The following is a 19,341-nucleotide window of genomic DNA, read 5'->3' as shown; positions in this document are numbered from 1 at the left end:
TTCAACAACCATATTTTTAGTCCATTATATTGTCAGTGTCTGCTTGAATCTGAAAACACTTATTAATTAGTATTTTCTTTCTCCTGGGTGACCATGTCATTAAGGATGCTGAACTACAGAAAAAATTGTAATAATGCAGCTTGGTTCTGCATCTTCAAATAGGGCTTCAGGCAGCTCTGAAACTCAAGTTCAGCTGGTTTTGTGTCAGAACTTTCAGCCTTGGGAGCGCTGGGCTATCAGGATTGCCTTGTGGGAGGGTTGGGCACCTCTGCATTCAGGTGGCATTTAAGGCAGGACCTTGCAGCACAACAACAATAAAAACAATTATAAAAAAAAACCCCAAATCATAAAAATATCAGCTCCATTTTTGCAATAAATAGTTTATTTTAATGGAGTATTATACAGAGGTGCTTTTAATGTACTGGAATAGCACTGTAACAAAAAGCACTTTAACAAGGGGTTTCCAGCCTGGTGCTTAACAGCTGCAACAGAGGAAACATTTGGCATTTCTGTTTTCCTAACCTCCTGAGAACACACCAGCAAGATTTCTCTTAATTGAACCCTTAAACTTTTAATGCAGTCCCTGGACTGATATGTATTTGCCCTGTGTTTTACTTAGCTATTAAATGGTTGGCTAAGGCCTTTACTTGGCCTATTAAACTGAATTGATGACATTTTAATATTGCACAGGGAATACCACCAGCCAAATAGAAAACAGACATCTGTGGCACTGAGAGGGGTCAATTCTGGCACTGGGCTGAGGATCTGGACCAGGGAACTGAACTCTTGCAACCAGAGCAGCAGAAATAACACAGCAAGAGCAGCAGAGAGTTTTCACCAGTGGCTTTGGATGTTCATACCTGGCAATATCTCATTATTTAAGGGGTGCCTATAGCACTTTATAAATCATCAGTGTGAAATCTGTTTTCCATACTGGTCTGTAGCACACGATGAGAGTGAATGGCTTTCTCATTGCACAAATACACCTGGTTTTCCTGCTGGAGGGATGGGCACACTGTGGCTGCAAAGCCAAACTCAGCATGGTGACTTTTCCTTTAGTTATGGAAGACATGGACTAAGATTACCATCCCATAAAAACATGACAGGATGAACATATTTCTCAAAGGGATTAATCTGTCTGCCTACAAAGGTTCAGGGAACGACTGACATTCACTTTAATGGGCCCTGGTGCTGTTCTGTGACATTGGCATCAATATGACACTCACAGTGTTGAGGAGGTGTTATGGTGCTGAGGGAGTCTTGGGTTATTTTTTGAGAGATGGAATATATCCAGAAGGAAGTATGGAAAACATCCTGTGGTTTAGGGCACTTTCCAAAAGTTGGATCTATTGACTTGATTCCCCTTTCCTCTCTTACATCTGGAACAGGGGGCAGAGCTTGTGCCCCAAGTCCTGAGAGCTCTGCTGCTCACAGTTATCACACCTTGACCTGCTGCCAGCAGCAGCACCTGGTTTATCCAAACCCCAATGCCCTCTCCAAGGACCTAAATCCCTTTTTAGAGTCATCCTTCACTGGCTTGCCCAAGGTTGCAGAGGAAATATGTGGCAGAGCAAAGTTTAAAGGCAGATCCCCAAGGCGAAACTCTTGCCTTGGCCATGCCCCTGTGTTTGTACAGCAGTGCAGTGATCCTGAATATCTCACACCTCTCATCCAGGCACCAGAATCCTGAGGGCAATTGTGGGGTTGTGTGGTAGCTTTCACATTGTGAGTATCAGATGTAAATACTGCAGTAATAATAATTTCTTTGCCATGTCTGGTGTTAGGGAAACTTTACTTGGTATGCAGGCAAGCAAAGATTGCCTGATAGCAGAGCAGTCCCAGCGTGTAGCTGTGGATATTTACTCTCTTAGCACTTTGTTTTGGTCTCTTCCTTTGGACCAGCAGAGTAGCAGTTCACTGACTTGAATGCATTTGCTTAGGGAGACACAGTGCCTGCTTGGCAGTGCCTGCACTGAGAGCACTGACTTTTAAAATCTTTTGCTGTTTTCAATCTCTGAATCCCTCTCATGCAGAAAAGCAGTTGCACTGATAATTTTATTCTAATACTTGTGCATCGGCATGCAGGCTCCAAGGTGGTGGGATGCAACAGCTTGACAAAAGTGAGGACCATAAAAAAGCTCTTTCATGGGTTATATGCACATACAGGGCATAGGTTCTTTTTTAAAAAGTCAAAACAGTGTTATTCTTCAGCGAAGCGCATTAGGCATCATTTTTCAGATGCTATTGCCAAAATTTGGACACTCAGGATTGCTGTGCAGAGCTGACGAGCCCTGTAGCCAAACTGCATTTTGTTTTTGTCCATGAGTTTTTGCAATGTGCTTTGACTGCCGTATTAGGAAAAAAAAGCCTGTGTCCATCCATTTTATTGACTCCCTAATGTTCTTAGTGTATAAATCACATATCCCAGGGTTATATTTGCTAGATTATTTTTTAGGTTTGATCAGTTTGGGACGGAGGAGGAGGTTTTGATTTTAATTTTCACATTTCTGTATTTTTAACACACACAATGGATGCTTAGGAGCCAAGACTGGAGATATTGGGATACTCCAGGGCCTAGGATATTGGGATACTCCCTGGCAGGGAGCTCCTCCTGGAGCCATTCCTGCCCTGGGCCCCCCAGGAGCAGCAAGGCTGGGCTGGGAGCAGCACTCCCATGGCTGTAGCCTGAAGCTGATGCAGTTTTACAGCTTGCTGTTGCTTGGGGCTTGCTCACGGATGGGATTTTACAGGGCAGTTTAAGTAGGAAATGTGAAACAGAGGGAAATTATATCCTTTACCATCCCCAGGGGGTAGGGCTCAAGAAAGAACTTTGCACAGAGCATTGCTAACAGGCGGCATCAGTGAGGTTTCTTTGAGGCTTTGGGATAATCCTGTTGGGTGCTTTGGAGGCTGGGAAACTTGAGGGGAGTGAGGTCCCTGTTTTTATTTTTTGCCCATTCTGCCTCAGTGTGGGGCTTACCAGGAGCTGCCTTTGGGGTGCCACTCCTGGGAGAGGGATTTTTAGGATGATGCTGTGTGGGATGGGCAGGAGTGTCACTGTGCCCTGCCCCAGCAGATGACCCAGGTGTTTGCTGTGAGACAGAGAAGAGTCTTTGAGCAGCACTATTTTGGACTTTTGATGCTGGATGTAGCTCCTACAGATTTCTGCATGTGAGACAGTCTGGTTAAGCTTTTTTCCCTTTTCCCAGCTGAGTTTGATTATTTCTTGTATCAATCATGGGTTTACTTTTTGCAAACATAAGCTTTTACAGCTTGTCACTAATCCATCCATTAAAAATTATTACAGAAATGCACAAGGCAATTGTACCACAAACTCCTAAAATATTGAGCATGACCTGTGAGGGTTGGCTTCTTGGCATCGATTCACTCTTCTGTCTTGAAAATAAAATTACTGTGGAGCTACTTGGATTGATTAACGAAGAAATAGCTGGAGCCTTGCATTTTCTGTGTCAAGGAAAATGTAAAGTGTTAGAATAGATGGCAGCCTTGGAGCAATAATGTATAAATGGATATTTAAAATCTCTCCCCAGGCCAAGGGACAGTCCCAGTAAAAACCAGAATGCCTGGCAGTTGTCCAGCCTGATTTGTTAAGACACAGGAGCAAATAGCTGCCATTAAAAACAACAGAATCATAAAATCTTCCCACTTTTTCTGTAGTCCTCATTATTAGCATGAGCATGTGTCTGTTTTCATCTCTGTGATTATATTCTTGCAAATTGTCTCTGTGATGAATTGATGATTTCCATTAGAAACATCTCCATGGCCTGGACTAAAACAGACACCAGCAAGGCAATAATTGAAGAATTATTACAATAAACCCTGGGACACATTTGTGTTATGCAGGACATTCTGGAAACTTTCTCGTATGTGAGCTCTGCTCCTAACTAGATCTTTTAACAAATACTTGCCTTCCTGGAAGGCTGAGATTTATTTCCTTCTAAAGACAGTAAATTCAGCTATTGCACAGAATAAATGCAGCAGATCTGTGGTTTTGGTATCTGGTTTTAGTGCCAGGCAGCCACCACAGACTGAGGAGGCACGGGGTGTTGGCAGGATCTCCTTTCTGCCCTCTCCATGCCCAGCTGGTTTCCCTCATGATTTCCCAGCATTTTTGGAGGCTGTCCTTTCTGCTGGCCAGGTTTGCCTGTGTTTCATTTGCTGCTGGTGGTGCCTCATTCCTCCCATCTCTCCTGGGGATGCCATGGACAGCATTTCCTTGAGGAGCTCATCCCATGGTAGTTGGAGAGCAGGAATCACATGAGCCATCCTGTTTCACATGCCTGAATTCTGAGGGGGGTTTGAGAGTATCAAGAATTAAGACCAGATGCCTTTTTTTTTTCAAGAAACTGCCTCTTTCGTACATCATAAATCTTCCCTCAAGGCCGTGAGAGAATATCTGTGCTGCCCACCCTCCAGCCAAACCACAATAAATCAGCGGGTCCTGCTGGTCCCTGCTGTGCCTTATCTGTGCAAAGGGCTCAGCTTGGAAATTAGCTGTTGTTAATGGGAGAGGGCAGCTGGCCATGTGCAAATAAACAGGGGGCTTTAGTAGCCTCTGCTGTTCCTGCCCCATCAGCCACACACACCCTGAACCCACTCACAGGCTTCCTGCATGGAGGGAGCTGGGAAGGAGGGGGTGATGTGAAAAATTGGGGTTCATACCTAGGTGAAACCTCAGGTGGGACACATCAAGGGGAGCTCAGCAGTCGTGGGTTGCAGTGGGGTTGGAGCAATGGGGTTTAGACCAGTGAGTTTGCCATAAAGTGCTTTTGACAGGTTTGATCTGGCTCTGTATGTGGCTCATCCTCACCCTGGCCTGTGCCTGCTGTGCTCCTTCAGAGGGCAGGAAATTAATCAATTTATGTACAATCCTTAGGTTTCCAAATTCAATACCTGTTTCTCCTGTTTTTTCAGTGACATTACAAAGTGCCCTCTTGAAATTGAATTTACTGGCTAAATATATAGTATTGCTCTTAACAGTCATGTAAGTTTTATTTAGCTGAGATTACATTCAAGCTGTAAGAACTTAGATTGATGTGTCTCTACACCACTCCAAATTGCAGAAATTCACCCTTCACCGTGGAAAACAAGAATATCTTGATTGAACAGCAGTGAGATAAACTCACAAGATGAAGTGGAGTGATTAAATGGTGTTGAGAAGTGAGTAATTGGAAACTGTATATTCTGTTTAGCTTTTATATGATTCAGTTCTGAAATACAGGTACCGAGCACTGATCAATATCCTGTCCAGGAACAGCTAGCTCATTATTGATGCATATGTAAGTGAAGATACTTAACATGGTAATTTAACATTCCAAATGGGGAACTGGAAATGAGCATCACTCAGCTTCTACTTAGCTCTTCTCAATGGATACCTTCTCAGGTGGCTGTTGAATATAACTTTTTTGCACAGAAACTTCAGATAGAAGCAAAAAGAATGAGGTTACCAAAACCTAGAGTAAAGTTTCTCCAATACAGCTAAAGAATCTGCAGGCAGTGTTGAAAGGGTTCCAGTGGCAGAACATCTGAAATTATCATTGGAAAAAACCCTCAGTGTAATTAGTCAGTGTGTGTAATTAACTACTGGACAAAGCAGATAAGGGATTAGTGGTATCTTCTAAGTCAAGCCTGTCTACACTGCTAAATGATAGTCTTTTGTCCAGCCAGGAGAAACGGATTGGAGGCAAAAATTGTACTGTCTTTGTTTTGTCTGGGGTTACATTAGATTATCATAATGGCTTTAAAATCTATGAATCTGTCATATTTGATTTTAAGTGAATGAATCAGAAGACTCCCTTAATGTAGGTATGCCCATTCAGACCATAGCTGAGTGAATAATTCAGTAATTAATTTGATGAGCACAAACATAAGAACATGAATGTAGTTTTATTGGGTCATACCAAAGATTCATCTCTTCCAGGATGGCTCTTCAGATGACAAAGGCTTAAAGGTCTTAAATCCACCACCTGCTAATTCCATTAGGTCCCCCATTTCTCATCTGTGGTGTGAAATAATTCTTTACATTTCCCTTGTCCATGCTCCATCCTTCTCATGAATGGTTTAGTGGTGGACTTTGTAGGGCTGGGTTAGGTCAGACTTGGTGATCTTAGAGGTCATTTCCAGCCTAAATAATTGCATGTTTCTGTGGATCAGTGATTCTGTAAAGTGTTCTCCTCTGCCATCTCTTTTTTTGTAAAACACATTCTCTCTGTTCACAGAGAAGCTCTCTGGTCCTGCTTGCTTTTCTTCACTGTACTTCCCCAAGTTTGATTGTGCTTTTGGCCAAAGCATCTTGAGGACTCTTTCCATAAAGATCATCAAGGTGGGATTTGTCCAAATGAACACAGAAATGGACATTTCTGCTCCTCACATCCTAGACATGCTCCCTTCCTTCTGCTGGCTGGAGGAGAGGAGTGTGGAAGTTCTCATGCAGGTGTTTGTTGTTTAGATGTGCAAGATTTGGTGAGATAAACTTTGTCAGAAGTACTGAAAGTTGGAGTGTTCCATGAATGTTTAGGAGGACAAATTGTTTTCTGTTTGGCACTCATTTTTCTCCTAAACCTTCTGCTTGATTTTTCATGACCACAGAGTATTTCAGGGAATTGTCCTTGATAACTCCAACATATATTTCAACTCCAGTGTGTATTTCCTGATATTTATAGAAATTGTATATTCTAAAATAGTGCATATAGAATAAAATGGGTTTCCTTGTATTTCAATTACTTGCATATTTTTTTAGAAATACTTCATTATAAGCAATTAGAATTCTGAAGCTTTATCAGTTCTCTGCAACTTTCTTGAGACTCAAAAGTTGGAAGGCGTAATAATGACATTTTAAATGTATATATAGTTTTTACAACAGTTTGATAAAACAAGATATCTATATAACTTAGAGTTAAGTTGGCTTATTTGGTTTTAATATTTAGCTCCCAATTTATTGTTTCTGGAGACTGCTTAGCAAGTTGATATTTGCAACAGTATATCTTGACCAGTTAACAGCATTTCTCCTTTTTTTTTTGGTTCAAACTAAATTTTCCAGGGTTGTATTTCTCTAGGACAGAGGGATGGCTCAAAGTTGTAAATCCTACAGATAAGCTGAAAAAAATGTAGAATTTATGTGAGATACAGGGGATATAAGGATCTTCAAAGCTCTTTCTGCACTGAGACAAGTATTAGTCAATACTGTCTTTACAGTGGTTATTTCTACAATATCTGCCTGCAAACTTACTTGTGAGAAAGCAAGTGGAAAACAAGTCAGTCTCAGAAAAAGGAATATACACTCCACCCCAAATTTCTATTAAATGTATTTCACTGAAAATCTGGGCTGTTTAAGCTCCATCTGAGAGTAATTTTATTGCACTTTCCTGTGCTCCTTTTCATTATTTAGGACAATTCTCAGTGCTGCATTCACCTTATATTTCAAAATTGTTTACTATACATTGTGTAATTTACAGTATCCACTTTCAATTGCATCAGTTTTTATTATTTTTTAGGTCTGTTCTTCCTGGTTAATGCTGGCAGGACATCAAGGTTGGTTTCCATTGGGAAACAAGTCAGAAGGAAAATAAACCAAACCTATTAGTGCTGAAACATGACCTAGTTTTAAATTGTTGTCAGGTGAGGAATCTCCTCCAAATTTTAACTATCCACTTATTTTATGGAGAGATGGAGAAATAAGACAGCAGTTAGGAAATACATTGTTCCAGCCCTCAGATACTGGAAAATGTATTTTGAGCAGTGGTTTGTCTACAGAGCTGTACTCTTCTGTTTCCTAGAAGCAAAGTGAAAAGGACTGAGGCAACAAGAGCACACATGTTTATATATATATATATGTATACAACAAGCAAGAGTGATCTGATTTACTGACACCTCACAGAAGGAAGTGAATACACCAGTGTGCGATTTCGTGTTTTAAAACTAGCTTTTGAGATATTCAATACATACTGCGTATTTTTTAATGACATTTTTAAAAATGCTGAGTTTTTTTCACTGGTGAATACATTGTTTGCAGGGATGGGGTGATATCAAACTATTGACTGACACAGTTAAAAATCACCACTGCTGAGCTTCAGCTTTGCCTTTGCATTTAATGCAGAACCATGAAGATAAACAGGCTGAAGTGCCAGTCATAGATCCATGGAATAGTTTGCGTTGGAAGGGACCTCAAAGTTCAGCCAGTCCAACCCTCCTGCAATGAGCAGGGACAGCTTCAACTACATCAGGTTGCTCAGAGCCCTGTCCAACGTGACCTCTAATGTTTCCAGGGATGGGACATCCACCACCAGTCTGGGCAACCTGTGGCAGTGTTTCACCACCTTCCACAGGTCCTTTTTCAAATGACAAGGAGCCCACTTGAGTGTGATCCCCCTGCTAACCCTGGCATGATTCACTGATTCCTGTGGAGGTGCTTATCGAACTGTAGGAGCTCAGAAGAGTGGAAAAAAGGATGTGCCCATCTTCTGAGCATCACAGCGTTTGCACACCTCAGCAGAGTGCTGGAAATGGGAGATCTTGCTATGGTATTTCTTAGGATTTGACGGCATGGTGGTGTTTTCAGTGGAAGCACTGGTTTCTTTCCTCTGCCTCATAATGATGGCAGCACTGAGGGAGTGTTGCTATCACTGGCAGGTCCCACATCTCCTCCGTGCAACACTGCCTGGGGGGATGAGCAGGTGGGCTGCTGGCATTTGAAGGGCTGTCATAAGCTGTCACTCAGAACAGTGTCATCACAAAAGGCTTAAAACCTGATGTCCTTTGTCATTTGGTTGCCCTTGGTTCAGTCACACTTTTTACAGCTGATGGGACCAGGAAAAATTTTGTATAGAATGTTGTATCTTTGAATATGGAATAAAATTTTGAATAAAACAAGACAGCATTGACCTTGAAGAATCAGGGACCTCAAAAGATCTCTGCAGTAGGGATTCTGTGAAGGAAAATGCTGTCTCCAAAGATTTTAACTGCCAAACTGTGTTACATCCCTGAACAGAGCTTTCCAAAGACTTTCCAGATTTGCCCCAGTGGAAACAGAGGTCTGTTCTCCAAAGTACAACCTCACTACAGCTGCTCAGCAAATGTCACATGAAACTTTTAATGCAGGGGGGAAATTAGTTAGTTTGCTCAGTCTGAAATATTTTCTGAAATATCGGAAAAATGGCCACAGCATTTTTGCCCAGTTGTTCCCCAAAGAACCCCTCAGGGTGGGGAGCAGCCCTTTGGAGCATCCATAACCACAGTGGTGAAAGGGCTGAAAAACCAGAATAAATACTGTGACAATGTTGCATTGGATTTTCTGTGCATAGCCTGGAAGGAGGTTGTAATGAGGTGGGATCTCTTCTCCCAGGAAACTGGGATAGGACAAGACGAAATGGCCTCATGGTGCACCAGGGGAGGTTTGGGTTGGATATGAGGAAAAAGACCACTCTTTCTTCACTCAAAGAGTGGTCAAGCACTGGAACAGGCTGTCCAGTGAAGTGGTGGAGTTGCCATCCCCAAAAGTGCTCAAAAAGGGAGCAGATACAGCACTTCAGGGTGTATTTTTGTGGGCATGGTGGTGTTCAGTCAAAGGTTGTACTTGATGTTCTTGAAGGTCTTTTCGAGCCTGAACGATTCTATGGTTGAACAGCACTATCAAAGGAGAGGGTGCTAACATCTACCCATCCCTCCCTGTCATATGCACACACATGAATTGTAGAAAAATGAGCCAAAACTAATCCTGTGTCCTTTTTTTGGTGGCCTTGGAGCATATATTGAAGTTACCAGCACATTTTAAGCTGGGTGATTTAAAGATACAATAACAAGGAAAGTCCTGGCCTTTTTCAAGCTGTATATTTTATGATAGGTTGCAAATGAGAAAACCAGGGCAGTTTTCTGACATATTTACTGATTAAAGCAAATCTCTGTAGGCCATAGAGTAATTCTGTAGCAATATCTGTCCCTGCCTGATTAACACCCTAGATTATTGGTACAAGGAAAATTTTCATCACGTACTTCTATTTGCAAGAGGTCAGACTAAATAATCATAATGTTCCTTTCTGGGTCTAAAATCTATTAATCTGTTTACTCATTTTCCTTTTATGTGTTGCTTCATTTGAACAATGAGATGAGGGCAGCCAATTTCTCTTTCCTTTAGAACACCACATTGGTCAGGTTTGCATTCTGGTTCTCATGCATTTTTAACAATGCAAAGGAAGTTTAAAGCCAAACAGAAAAGCCCACCATTAAAAGCAAAATACATCTTAAAAATGGAAATATTTGTCTTAATAAGAATTACTTCATTAGAGAAATGTTAATACTCAAAGGCAGAACTTCTCAGGAATAGTCCCTTCAGTCTTTCTTATCTCCCCCTCACACTTCAGCTTCATGCTGAGTTCTGTGCTGTTTCTGATTTATATTGTAGGAAACTGTGAATGGGTAACTTCTGATCAATAAGCTGCTCACAATTATAGGGTAGTGCCCATATTTAGCTTACTTTTCATACTGTCCTGGGAGGCTTCCTGCTCCAATTCCTGAAATCAATCCTCTTTTTGTTTAGCATCCCTAATGTACAAGTTTAGACAGTATTTGTGAATCCCTGGGGATGTGTCTGCCTTTGCAGGGTGGTTCTTCTAGGAGCATGATGTGTGGTGCTTTGGTGACTTGTCCAGTGGAGAATGGATCATGACTTGAACTGCAAGGAAGCATCAGGTGAACTTAACACCCTTCTGGAGGGAAAAGCTGACAAGCTCTGAATAGCTCTGCTGGGATTCTTCATGTAAATCCACCACTGATGAGTTCATCAATAAGACTCCTGATAAAAAGCAATTCAACTGTCAAGCAGTAAATGATCCAGAGCAATTCCAGCCTGTAGTACAAAAGAGGCAGAAAAACATCAATGTTTTGCCAAATGGCAAAGAAGTCAAAGTGATATTTCAAAGAGTGTTATTTTTCAGTCTCCTGAAACAAGCAGAAAGGTTCCTACACTCAGTAACAGCGGGGGATGCAGGGGTGAAGAAATGAGAGGATTTTTCTGTACACACAGACAGTCCCACCAAGAGAAAGAAAGGTAACATGAATATATTAATATGACTGACTTATTTTTAATTCCAGTGTTTATTTGTTCTTTTTTTCATGTGTATATTCACCTGAAGGCTAACATATGTCCCCCACCAGGCAGCCCTGCTGAGGTGACAGCCTGGCAGGTATCTGGTACTGTGACCTGCAGTGTGCAGGTGCAGGTTTCACTCTGCTGGCAAAAACACCAGAGATTCAGAGAGATGGGCTCTTGTTTTCTGTTTATGAGTTATGGGGCCTTAAATTACAAGGGAGTTTTGTTTGGTTCTCATTTTTCATCAAAGTACTTCTTTGAAGCTTTGCACGTTCAGCTTTCCTGATGGCGCTGCAGAGGAATCAGAGGCTTTGGGAAAAGGTTAATAATGTCCTTTCTCTTTACCTGGAGCATGGGCTGTTTTCTTTTTGTTTGCCAGTTTGGTTCTTTCCTGATGAGCTGATGGTGAAATGGATTAATGTAAAGGGAAAGTGTAATAGTAATGGTGAAATGTTTCCTAATCTCTCACGAGTTACATCTGTAAATTAGAAATTGCACAAATGTGGAAAATGTAGTGTCAAGGACTGACACCAGTCCTTGAACAGAGCCTGAGTAATTACTATTATAGTGACCTCTCGTTTGCCTCGAATGAGCATTGCAGTGTCTTGCAGGGTCCTTTTTTACTGTCTGTTCAGGGTGTTCAGCCAACAGTGTACACACGAAGAGCCCAATTAAAAAGGTAGCTCATCCGTGTACAAAACCATTGGTATTTTCAAAGTTTTTTGAAACCTGTCCTAAACCGAGCCACTGAGTATGGCAGCTTGTGCTGGAGGTTTAGATCTGCATTTAAACATCAAACTGGGAAGATACAAGAAGGGAAACCCCAAATAGAGTCAGGAAAATAAAAGATTATAAATATAACTGTAGGAATTTATTGCAAAACTCCAGCACCAGTCTAGGTCCTCTGAAAGATTTGTATCATCTGCATGATCAATACATGAAGTCTCCTTAATGACTAGACCTAGAAGCTTTTGCATCAGGAAACCCTGGAAACAGAGTGCAATCTGTGTTTCCCCAGTGGAATTGCAGATAATGTCTCTTTTGTCATATGGTCAAGTTGGGTTCTACTGTCCCTCCCCAAACTGGGTGTTAATGGAATTACATCCTGGTCTGTACCAGCAGCTGTGTGAGTAGCAGGACCAGGGTAAGACCACCCCCTGTACTGGGCACTGGTGAGGCCTCCCCTCAAATCTTATTTCCTATTACCTTCCATGTTTGTTCGGGCTTTTTTCACGTGGCTAGTCAGTAGTATGTACTAAAGGCATGTAGCCTCGAGTAAAAGATGTATTAGGAGTTATTCATATTTACGACTGGGTTTGGTTGTGGGTTTTTTTTGTTCTAAACAAAATTATTCTTCTGGTCATTGTTTTGAAATTGTTTCCTGTTGCTGGAGGCAGGCAAGGCATATGCTGGGGTGTCTGTGTGCCGTGGGCACACTTGGCTCAGCTCCTTCTCCAAATGCTGGGCTTCTCCCATGCTGCTTGGAGAACCAGGGAAAAGCACCTGGCTGAGCAAGGACCAAGGGTTGGAGCTACACATGTTCCATCCAGGCAGTCCCAGCAACCACAACCCTACAGAAGAGGCAGTCATGGCTGCTTGAGTTTTGCCCAACTCTGAGTCCCTGGGCAGGGCTGATGCTGCTCTGGATCACAGCATGACACTTGAGCTGCTCCAGAGCGAAATGTTTTTCAAGTACCTGAACTTGGCTAGTTGTCCCTTGACTTTTTCTTTGCTGGGAACCAAGACTGAAATCATTGGGGAAAAGGGTTCCTTCTGCTGTTGTTTCTGTGTCCAGCTCCGTGAGCCAGTGCCAGCAGGAGCAGTCCTCTAATTTCCACTAATGAGAAATCCCTCCTACCCTTTCTTTCTGGACTGAAAACTCTGTCTTAAATTTCTTTAAGACAAAGACCTAATTCTGCTCTTACTGCCTGCAGTTTCAATTCTACCTCAAAATTGCCGTAGAGAGGGCAAAGCTGGATGGTGCCATTAAAAAGAAAATAATTATTCCAGAATATTAAAGACTGGAACAAATTGCAGCAGCACTTTGTGAGTGCCCAGGTCTGCTCAGAGCAGTTGCCAAGTCCCATCTCAGCAGGGCAGAAGGGGTTGGGATCAAGACCAGCAGACAGGCCACATCTCCACCGTGGGTTTAGAGCTCAGATGCTCTCCCACAGCTGTCTTTGCTGGTTTGGCCCTGTGACAGCAATGACTTCTGTCAGTCCTTGGTGCAGGGAGCAGCATTCCCAATGACATTACGGTTGAGTTAACCCTAAATTGGAGGAGAAAAGCCATAAGGACATAAGCTCCATGTGGAAAGCAGCCATGGCCTTGGGTGCTGAGCTGAAGAGCATCCCAGGGAGGTGGCACTCAGCCAGGAATCTTGCCCACAGCAGGGAGACTCTAGAGGGGAGTGCAGACATGTAATGCACCATAACATGGAGTCACCACACTAATAAATAGGATCACGAGACCTTGGCTCTCTGCATGTACCTGGGATGCTGTCAGTGTTCTCAATAAGCAAGTGCCTGCAAATGTAAGGGCTGCTCTTCCCGAGTGCTTGGATTAAGCTTTGGTTTGCAGTGCACCGCTTAAGAGGCTGTAAATATTTTCCGTGTGTTAAAATAAAATTATAAACACATTGAGCTTGGGTACAGTAGATCCACTGGACTAAATCTAAGAAAAGCCTTCAATTAAAGAATGAGGCTTAAGGGGGATGGGGAGTGAGCTGGCACAGTCAGAAATTCTGTCAATTTAATTAAAAATATTTTGTGGAAATATACTCTCTGCAAAGATCGAAGGAGAGTTTCCTTGTGCAGGAAAGCTTGTGATGTAAACTGGTACTAAAGCAGTCCATTGCTTGAAAGTAACAAAAGTAACTGTATGAAGCTGCAAAACAGCACACACTGCATTTTCATGGGGAAATGTGCTGTATTCAGTGATATTAATTACTGTGTGGGCTCAGTTTTCAGCGCAATCAATCTACAGGAAACAAAGGGACTGCAAGGGAAATATAAAGAGACAGTCAGCTAATAGGACCCATATTCAATAAAATTGTATCTGCCTGCAGTGAGGGTGAGGTGTGTCTGCTCTCCCTTGGCAGGGCACAGGATGGGCTGGGCAGAGGGTGTAGGGCCAAGAGGGGCTTGGAGCAACACTCTATACACATATGTGTATATAAAAATGTGTGTGAGAAATACAACTCCTGTTTTGAGAAACAAAGAGAGAAGGGGATTTAGTTCAGGCTGCTGGTGGACTTCAGACCCTGGGTGAACTTCACCTTTCCTGCAGTTTCAGTTTAATGCCAGTGTGTTAGTAAGCTGTTTGTTCTGTTTGCCTAGCACTTAATAGAAGGATTATCTGGTTTCTTTCTTTTTCTTCCAAGGTTGCTTTTCATTTTTGATGTGTTGAATGTGTTCATTTTTAGCAGTAGCATTCTCTCCCATTCAGGCTCCAAATTCCCTAGGAAGTGACTTCATGTTATTATTCAGGCAGATTACTGCCTGGAGTGGCTGAATTACCTAGTGTTCGTGTAATGGCAAGCTCTCAGTCCATATGCATTTAATGACTGTAATCATTTGTTATTTTCCCTTTATTAGGTTTGTTTTTAAAGAAAGTTTTACTGTGCCATTTATGATATGCTAAGTGGTGCAACTTGCTGAAGAAACATATTGCATACATTTTAGTTTTTAATAGGTTTTGCTTGCTAAAATGGAAATTTTTTATTTACCCTAGCAGGGCAGTTTTTTGCTGACAGTTTTATTATTTCAATTACTCAGACATTTCTTTCCTCTTTTGTTTCCTCAGATACTCCTCCGAGGAGTTTTAATGTGCCATTCTTTATTTGGGATTGGGTTCAGAACTGTTATTTCTAGCAAGGCAGGGAAAATGTGCAATACAGCAGACATTAAATAGTGGGATGTCAGGGTTTTATTTTCTTTCCTCTTTGAGTTGTGGAATCCTTTCCTCATTTGTGTCCTCTGGTGATTAATTGCACTGATAATCTGTGTTCCTCATCAATAACTGTCTCCTAGCAGTGCCAGGCAGAGGCTGTGCTCTGCCTAAAGAGCTTGTGACTGCAGATAAATGAACATACATGTGTGAGCAAAGGAGAGGACCTCTGAGAACATTTAAAATTATCAGAGGTGCAGATTGCTTTAATAAACTAATGCTCTATAGGCAGTGGCAGCAACTCCTGAATGCATTTCATTTGCTAGTACGAAAAGAATGGGACCATTCCTCCAGGGCAAACCCCAAGCCTTGGTCAGTGAAGTGAAAAGTGAACCCCAAGGGATCATAAAAGGTGGGAGCTTTATAGCCTGAGTGGGGCTGAGTGGGCCAGCACCTGCAGATGGAACTGCCTATGCAAAGTTCTCTTGGGTGGGACAGCATGGAAAGCAGGGCCTGCTCCCCTGGCTCTTGCTGGGATATGATCACAATTCCCTCTTCAAGTGCTAGTGAGTCTTTGACCACTCCCTGATGTGTGATGGATTTTATTTTGCATTATAGCCTGGCCAGTCCTTGGAGAAGATCAAACTTAATTCATAGAATCATTAAATATGCTGAATTGGAGGGGACCCATCAGGATCACTGAGTGATCCTGCATCAGGCCCTGTACAGGACACCTCAATCATACTCTGTGCTTGAGAGCATTGTCCAAATGCTTTTGAGCTCTGTCAGGCTCTGTGCTGTGACCACTTCCCTGGGGAGCCTGTTCCAGTGCCCAGCCACGCTCTGGATGAAGAACCTTGTTCTGATATGCAACTTTATCCTCCCCTGGCTCATCTTCAGGCCATTCCCTCAGGTCCTGTCACTGATCACCAGAGAAGAGACCGGTGCCTGCCCCTCCACTGCCCCTTGTGAGGATGTTGAAGAGTGAGGTGTCCCCTCAGTCTCCTCTTCTCCAGGCTGACCAGACCAAGTGACCTCAGCCCTACACATGAGATTTCCCTTCCAGAAGGGAAGGGAAACCTCATGTGGCCATCAGTGGGACAGTGGGGGAGCCCCAGAGCTGCAGGCAGATCAGCTCTGGCTGCCTGTGTCTGCTGCATGGCCTTGGCCACCCTTCAGTGATACAGGAAGGGCCTTGCAAAGCAAATCCTCACACTTCTGCTGTGCTTTCCAGAGTGTCTGGGGGAGAGCTCTTTGACCGCATTGTGGAGAAGGGCTTCTACACGGAGAAGGACGCCAGCACGCTGATCCGGCAGGTCCTGGACGCCGTGTACTACCTGCACCGCATGGGCATCGTGCACAGGGACCTCAAGGTAGGCCACAGCACCGCCCTGGGCAGTGCCAGTGAGGGCTGTGTCACTGTGGGGGTCTAGCAAACACGTGCACTGGCTGTTTCAGGGAGGTTTTACCTCAGGAGAGGTGCTCCAAAGCCTCCCCATCTAATTGGTTTTAATGAGGACTCTGCAGTTACAGAGGGAGTTTAGCACATATGATATAGAGAAAAGCCTTTAAGACTCAAAATGTTACATTAAGGTAGAAACTCCATCTCAGCTGAGGTGTGTTCACTGCTGTAAAGTATTTTGCAGGCTTGCTGTGCTATATTTGCTTTTATTTAGTAATAACTGGTAACAATAGTGGGGAAAAGGTGAGTGATTTCCTATCATTTGGAGCAGTGTTTTTGGAGACACTGTTGACAGCAAGGGTTCTTCTAAGGACCATTGTGTGCCAATGTGATATTCAGATGATTTTCCTTTCAGCTGCACCATATTGTCACATCTAAACCTCTCAGCTTTTCAGGTAAAAAGCCCCCTAAAGACTGTTGTTTTATTGTTTTCTTCCAGGATCTTAAACTGTCATTAAGACAAACAGAAGGGCTTGGATTTGACAGCACTTTAGTGTTTTTAGTAATAAATTAGCAGAAGTTACTAGAAAAAAGTACAAATTTCAAAAGAAAACTGTGAGTTCAGTTCCTGAGCTAGTTAATTCTGCCGAAGTTTCCTGCCAGAAATGAAGACTTCAGTGATGGAAATAACACCTCTGGTTATATTTTGGAGGGATGCTCCGAACAGGAGTTTCCTTGGATGTTGAGGCAGAGGTTGTATTTTCCCCATGTAAAGAGAGTGGAATTTGGCTACATGTTATGAGCCTTATATAAACCTTATAAAAAGGTTTAATGAACATTAATAGAGTCAAGAGGCACTGCAGTCCAGTCCAGACAGTCTCAAATAATGGGTTTGCTGTAAGGAGGCACTGGTTAGGCTTCCATCTCCTACAGTCTCCACATCTTGCCCTCAGTTCCTGTTCATTTCCTGCTCTTATGCTGAAGAAACATTCTCATATTTATAAGAGCTCCACAAATTCCAGTATGGAAGTGCTGTATTTTAACATGACCTTCTTGCTCCCAAATTCAACTTTTAGGAAATAACTTCAGGCTTCTTTCTGCCACCAGCATTTTTGGAGTGAGGTCCAAGACCTCTTAATTCAGATATTGCATTGTACAAGATCTTGGTATTCTTGTCTTTATAATCTAAAGCAGGTTGTACCTCTCACTTTTAAAAATAATCTTATTTTAAAGTTCCCGTAATAAAATATGGAATCTGGTGATTTGGGAATTAAATTCATGTACAAATTACTTTCAGAGTTTATGTAAGGCCAAGCTGATTTTAGATTAAACCAACCTCCTCCAGTGGTATTTTGTAACAAAGAGTAGCTCTTTTTCTCTCTTTTGTTTGCAGGTTTTTGTCAGTACCATATCAGTTGTCAAAATGATTCATAAAATACTGTATATGAGGAACACCTGCTGTGAATTTCTGCTAGCAAAAACGTACATGATGAGAAAAGCTGGGATATAATAAGGCTTTTTATCATCTCAAAAAATCAAAATAAGTGTAAGGTTCAAAATGAAACTCTGGGAAAGAATCCACTCTACAAAAATATAACCCATGAAACATCCATAACAATTATGTATTGTAATTACGTGTTTGTTCAGATACCAAAATTGTACTTGCTGTAGCTGGTAAAAGCAGGTCTGGGCTCCAAGTCTCTAATCTAAGTAATGCAACAGCAGATTAGAAGAGATGGCAGCAGGTGATGTCTGGGGGAAATCCAGGGTGCACAAAAGCACTGAAAGGCTCAAGCAGCCCCACTTGGTACAGAGCCACCTTGTTAATGCTTTTTGAATAAACCAGCTTGAGGAAACAGAATTCTTTTAAACAAGTGTGGGTTTCTTGGCCTTACTAAATGTGAGTATGTGGGCACCTGAGGTGAGTTAGCAGAAATTGTTAGGAAAAAGCTGCTTTTCCCTTAATTCCAAGTCTACCAACCCCTCAGCAGATCACAAGGGCAGTAGTAAAAATTAGGAGTGACTCCAGCCTAGGACAGAACATGGCTTGACACTGCAGTCTCTAAAAGAGTGTCAACACCTTCAAGTCAGATTAAAGCACTGGACTTGCAAGGTGTCATGAAAAGAAACATAAATGGTACAACTACATATTTAGTTTTAGGAACCGATTTGTTTCCCTTTTTACCTCAGCCCTGCTGGCCCACAGCTGTGGCTGTGGCTTGCAGATCCTCTCATGGCCATGGTGTCCCATGTTTCCACATGTCCCATGGATAAAGCCATCGCTGCTGGGGCTGGGGACACAGGAGATTCTTTAACCTCCTGAATGGGGACATCACCCTCCAGCACTCCTTCATCCCCCCTTTCCCCAGAGCAGATGGAGAAGGGAAGATGAGATGGATGCTGGTGCTGCTGAACTGCAGTTTCTCCTCCTTACAAGTCCAATCTTGGATGTGTCCCAGGGAGTCTGAGGACTCAGCTTCTCCTCACCATTTCAACAGGCTGCATGTCAGAATTTGTATCAGCTCTGAGCAAAAGCCTCCACCAAGGCTATTTGGAAACACTGGGTACCCATCACTTTTATAGCTGAAGGCCCAAGGCTGAGTTCTGTGGCTGTGGACCCTCTCATGTGCCCACAGTACAGCAGGGGAGGAGGTGGGCTCTCACAGCACCCAGCAAGAACTTTGCTGTGTAGCAGCAGCACATTGAAAACACGTGGATGCAGGACTGTCTGGAGCAGATGGAGGCTGGTGGGGCTCTCCAACCCGCCTGACTCTGGTATAAAAAGTTACAGGGCTTTGTGGAGTGATCCTTGTTTTCTCTTGCCATAAACAAGTTGCTGGGCTTAGTGCTATAGCACATTTTTCCTTCAGCAGTTTTTCCTAATCAGCTTTAGCTGAAATATCCTTGCTTCAAGTCTGTTAACTGTAAAGGCATTTCCTCTCTCAAA

General features: G+C 42.7%; 1 protein-coding gene across 1 annotated transcript in view; it reads left to right on the top strand.

Annotated features, from left to right (window-relative positions):
* The window catches only part of CAMK1D (calcium/calmodulin dependent protein kinase ID), a 198,390-nt gene that overhangs the window by 146,141 nt on the left and 32,908 nt on the right, over positions 1-19,341 (top strand). The window contains exon 4 of the mRNA XM_063397037.1: positions 16,227-16,365. Within this exon, the coding sequence (XP_063253107.1) occupies positions 16,227-16,365 (139 nt within the window). The remainder of the gene's footprint in view (positions 1-16,226; positions 16,366-19,341) is intronic.

The sequence above is a fragment of the Prinia subflava genome, chromosome 4 (assembly GCF_021018805.1).
Source record: "Prinia subflava isolate CZ2003 ecotype Zambia chromosome 4, Cam_Psub_1.2, whole genome shotgun sequence".
NCBI lineage: Eukaryota > Metazoa > Chordata > Aves > Passeriformes > Cisticolidae > Prinia > Prinia subflava.
The sequence above is the reverse complement of the archived record's forward strand: the minus strand, read 5'-3'. Positions and strand labels throughout refer to the sequence as shown.